General features: G+C 34.9%; 1 protein-coding gene across 1 annotated transcript; it reads left to right on the top strand.

Annotated features, from left to right (window-relative positions):
* Positions 1 to 1,464: 1,464 nt before the first annotated feature.
* Positions 1,465 to 2,656, top strand: LOC111449708 (homeobox protein KNOX3). Its single transcript, XM_023089724.1, has 3 exons — positions 1,465 to 1,633; positions 1,698 to 1,814; positions 2,289 to 2,656. The coding sequence occupies exons 1-3, from the start codon at positions 1,472 to 1,474 to the stop codon at positions 2,463 to 2,465; spliced, it is 456 nt and encodes a 151-aa protein (XP_022945492.1). The 5' UTR covers positions 1,465 to 1,471; the 3' UTR covers positions 2,466 to 2,656.
* The last annotated feature ends 1,432 nt before the right edge of the window (positions 2,657 to 4,088 follow it).

The following is a 4,088-nucleotide window of genomic DNA, read 5'->3' as shown; positions in this document are numbered from 1 at the left end:
CCTAAATGCTTGGTCTACTGGTAAAGTATTGACCTAGGTCAAAGTGAAAACCACTCTAGCTCTCACACCTTAATCTCAACTTGTTTTCTCTTGCATGCTTTGTTAGGGAGATATTCGTATTAATCACTTAAAGCATGGAAAACATAGCCTAAAATCATGCTCTCGCAATCTTGTAATCTTTCTCGTTTCTTAACAGTTTTAGACGATTCAAATATTTGATTGATAATGACTCATTGGGGCAAGAACGGAGTACCTCAGCAGTTAAGTTTCTTCCCACCCACCATTTTTCTCTCTCTTTTTTAAAAAAAAAAACTTTTCTTCTCTCTGATGGTTGACTTTAGCCTTTTTTTTTCTAATTTTTTTACTATATAAAACGTTAGAATTTTAAGAAAAAAAAATGGGTAGAAACGTTCAAGTCCATGATAGTGTTTTTAATAAATCTTTTTAAATGATTTTTATTTTTATTTTTTCACATTTTGGCATGTCATACCTGTAAAAACGACTTTATGAATATATTACATTAGTAACCTTACATTTTTGGTGACAATATTCAATTTAAAATAAAATTATTATTAAAAATTAAGTGGGGTTAAAAGGCATAAATCCCAAGAGAAGAAAAAAAAAAGGGCTAAAAGTGGTTGGATCTGGCGGTAGAGGGGAGTAGCTCGTACCGAAGAGTGTGATGATGATGTTGTCGATTGAAGGCTGAGAGTTAAGTACACGTCATAAAGTAAATCAATTTCATGAAGTTGGAGATTTGAATTCAAGAATATAAATTCTGGGTTGTGCAGAATAAATCTGAGTGAGTAAATAAATAAATAACATAAAATAAAATAACAAAGAACACATAATGTAGGGATAGAGCCAAAAGTGTGACTGAATATATATACACAAATACATACATTGAACTAGTGGACAGAGTAAATATGCCCCCCCACCTCACCCCACCCCACCAGAGATATAATAAGCACGTAATCCAATATACGCCTCGAACTGTCATTTCTATGAGGGTACATCAACAGTAATCCAAACATTCTCATCCTCAAATGGGTTTTAAAGCATTGATAAAAGGGCATCAACATCATGAACAGTTAAGGGTTTGGAGTTTTATGGTACCAAAAGTGATGGAACCAATAGTAACTACAAAAAAGAGGTAAGAGGAAAGAAGAGAAGGGGCCTGTGATGATGTATATCATTTTTTTGTACTAACAATGAAACCCATTATTCGAGAAACCCCTTCGAAGTGTTACTTTCACGATGTGTAAAAAGCCATCAAGGAAGAGAATAGGGAACAGAAAGCCCACACTCACTGCCATCCATTTACTCCTCCTCTGACTCCCACTGTTCATTCTAAAATATATGCATTTTTGCATGGGTCACTTATTTTGGGCATCTCCCAAATAAATATGCAACTCCCTTCTAATGCTTTAATCACCTTTCTTTCTACTTTCGGCTGCTTTACCAACCTCCAATGGACTCTGGGAACCATTCTACAGACCAACCACTTCGTGTCCAACTCCAACTAAAACACGAGGAAGAAGACGATGGCGTGGACGGAGATACGCTGCGTAGGAGAATTTCTAGCCACCCCTTATATGGCCTCTTACTTGAGACCCATCTCAACTGTTTGAAGGTGAGTTTAGTTATTTGTATTCATGATAAAATTAGTAGTCATTTGTTATATGTTGTGTGTTCAGGTTGGAGGAATTGGTGAATTGGACCGGGGTTATTTAGCTATGGATTTGATGGAACACCGAGAAAATGAGATCAGATGCTTGAATACGCTTAACCAATCCGAGCTAGATCGCTTCATGGTATGGTATTAACTCCATATCACTCGGAATTCGAACTTTGTAATAAGTATCATCACGTTTGAATCATTGGACGTCGAAAGATTAATAAACCGTTAAAAATAATTACACGTCACATACAAGTGCATTGTTGATACATGACTTAATCTTTCCACGATTTATTAGTCATGAAACATTTTTAGGGAAAGTTAGCAATCGTAGAGCATTTCTAAGAGAAGAATTGTTAAGTCGTTTTTCCTAAATTTTATTTAAAAAGTCAAAAAGAATTGTGATTAAAGTATTTTTAGTATAAAGTGTCGAAGATTGTTGGAGAGGAGTCCGCTAATTTAGGAAATAATCATGGGTTTGTAAGTAAGAAATACATTTTTATTGGTACGAGACCTTTTTGGAGAAGTCCATAACGAAGCTACGAGAGCTTGTGCTCAAAGTGAACAAAAATGATATATTGCGTTGAAACTAAAGGAGTTATGTGTGCAGGAAAGCTATTGCTATGCATTGAGCAAGCTGAAAGAAGCAATGGAGGAATCTCAGTTAAAATCGATGGCATTCATAAACAGCATGAACTCGCAACTAAGGGAGCTGACGGCGACGGGTGCGGCAGCCAAGAAACCCACCGCGGCCTCATCTTCTGCTGCTACTAGCGACGCAAAGTGAAGGCAATTAGGAAGTGTAGAGTACATAACGGACATGAGTTGTTCTCTAACCCACCCTACCTACTTGTGGAGTACGGACCCAGGTCTCTAACAGGGATATGTAAGAATGGCTGTAATATGATCAGTAGCTTCTGTTTTTCACATTTAAGTAGGGTAATTTGGCTGCGTATCTAGACCATATTAATGCTTGGGGATAATAATATTCATCTATATAACTATAATTCATGCAAAATTATCCGTGTCTAGTTTATCAAAGTGTTACTATCTAATTCAAACCATAACGGTTGAGTTGATGGTTTTTGTCACACCTCTAACCAATTAAAAAATAGAATCACAACTCAACTATATTTTAAGAATATTATGTTTGAGACATTTGACGATTGTTATTGAAGTTGTAGGTTGTTCTTTAATAGGTATTAAAAAAAAATACTATTAATCTATGGTACATATTACATTAATAACTAAAACACAATAAATAAAACACAATAACTTACTCAAGTAAATACAAAATTATAGATAAAACACAATAAATTAACTAATTAAAGAGAAGTTCATGCATATGTAAACAAGGAACACTGTATCTCTAGAATCTTCATTATGAGACTCCCATGGAAGGGAAGTACATTTTGGGTCTAGATATTTCTTCAAATTGTGGTTCTAGTTATTCTCCATGTTGGGTAAGCTATTGTATCCACCTCTTCTTTGAGCTTTCTTAAAAGAGCTTCAATGAAAATTCTTGATTTTGCTAGATTTTCTGAAATTAAGTTTATTAATAAATTCTTCTCCTTATTTTAACATTTTTTCCCCCTTTTACAATACCTTCAAATTCTTATTTAATTTAATAAAAATATTACAACTTCTTTAATAATAATAATAATAATAATATATTTTTCTTTTACAACACCTTCAAATTCTTATTCCTTAATTTAATAGAAATATTACAATTTGATTAAAAATAAAATTAAAATTATAGTTTTACCCTTCTTTATGTTACGAACTTTTCTTGGGCGTTACAAATTCTCTCTTCCTAAGAACTTTTCTTTGAGGATTGTTGGGAGTGAGTCCTACAATGGCTAATTTAGCGAATGATCATGAGTTTATAAGTAAAGGAATACATCTCCATTAGTATGAGACCTTTAGGGGAAGCCCAAAGCAAAGCCATGAGAGCCTATGCTCAGCTCAAAGTGGACAATATCATACCATTGTAGAGAGTCGTGATTCCTAACATGATATCAGAGTGAGGTTAGTGTAGGTTTTCTGATCTCTTGAAATTCTTAGTATGCTCTGTGGCTGTAGCTCTATTTGATCTTCCACATTCGAAACGATTTCTTGAGATTATTAGTAAGTTTCTTTGTGTCGTGAGTAGTCGGTGACTCTGCAAATTTTGTATCGAAAAGGCTTGTTCGGTATTACTGAGGTATTGCCAACACGATGGGTACACGATGGGTGACTTCCAAATCGTAAGAGGAATCAAGAAACTCAACAACAACAACTACAACACGTGGGCAACATGTATGATGTCCTATTTACAAGGACAAGACCTTTGGGAGGTCGTTGACGGGAGTGAAACTAAGTCGTCAGAGGAAGATTCTAATGGCGCCTTGCGCAAATGGAGAAACAAAAT

This window comes from Cucurbita moschata, unplaced genomic scaffold (genome assembly GCF_002738365.1).
Source record: "Cucurbita moschata cultivar Rifu unplaced genomic scaffold, Cmos_1.0 Cmo_Scf00001, whole genome shotgun sequence".
NCBI lineage: Eukaryota > Viridiplantae > Streptophyta > Magnoliopsida > Cucurbitales > Cucurbitaceae > Cucurbita > Cucurbita moschata.
The sequence above is the reverse complement of the archived record's forward strand: the minus strand, read 5'-3'. Positions and strand labels throughout refer to the sequence as shown.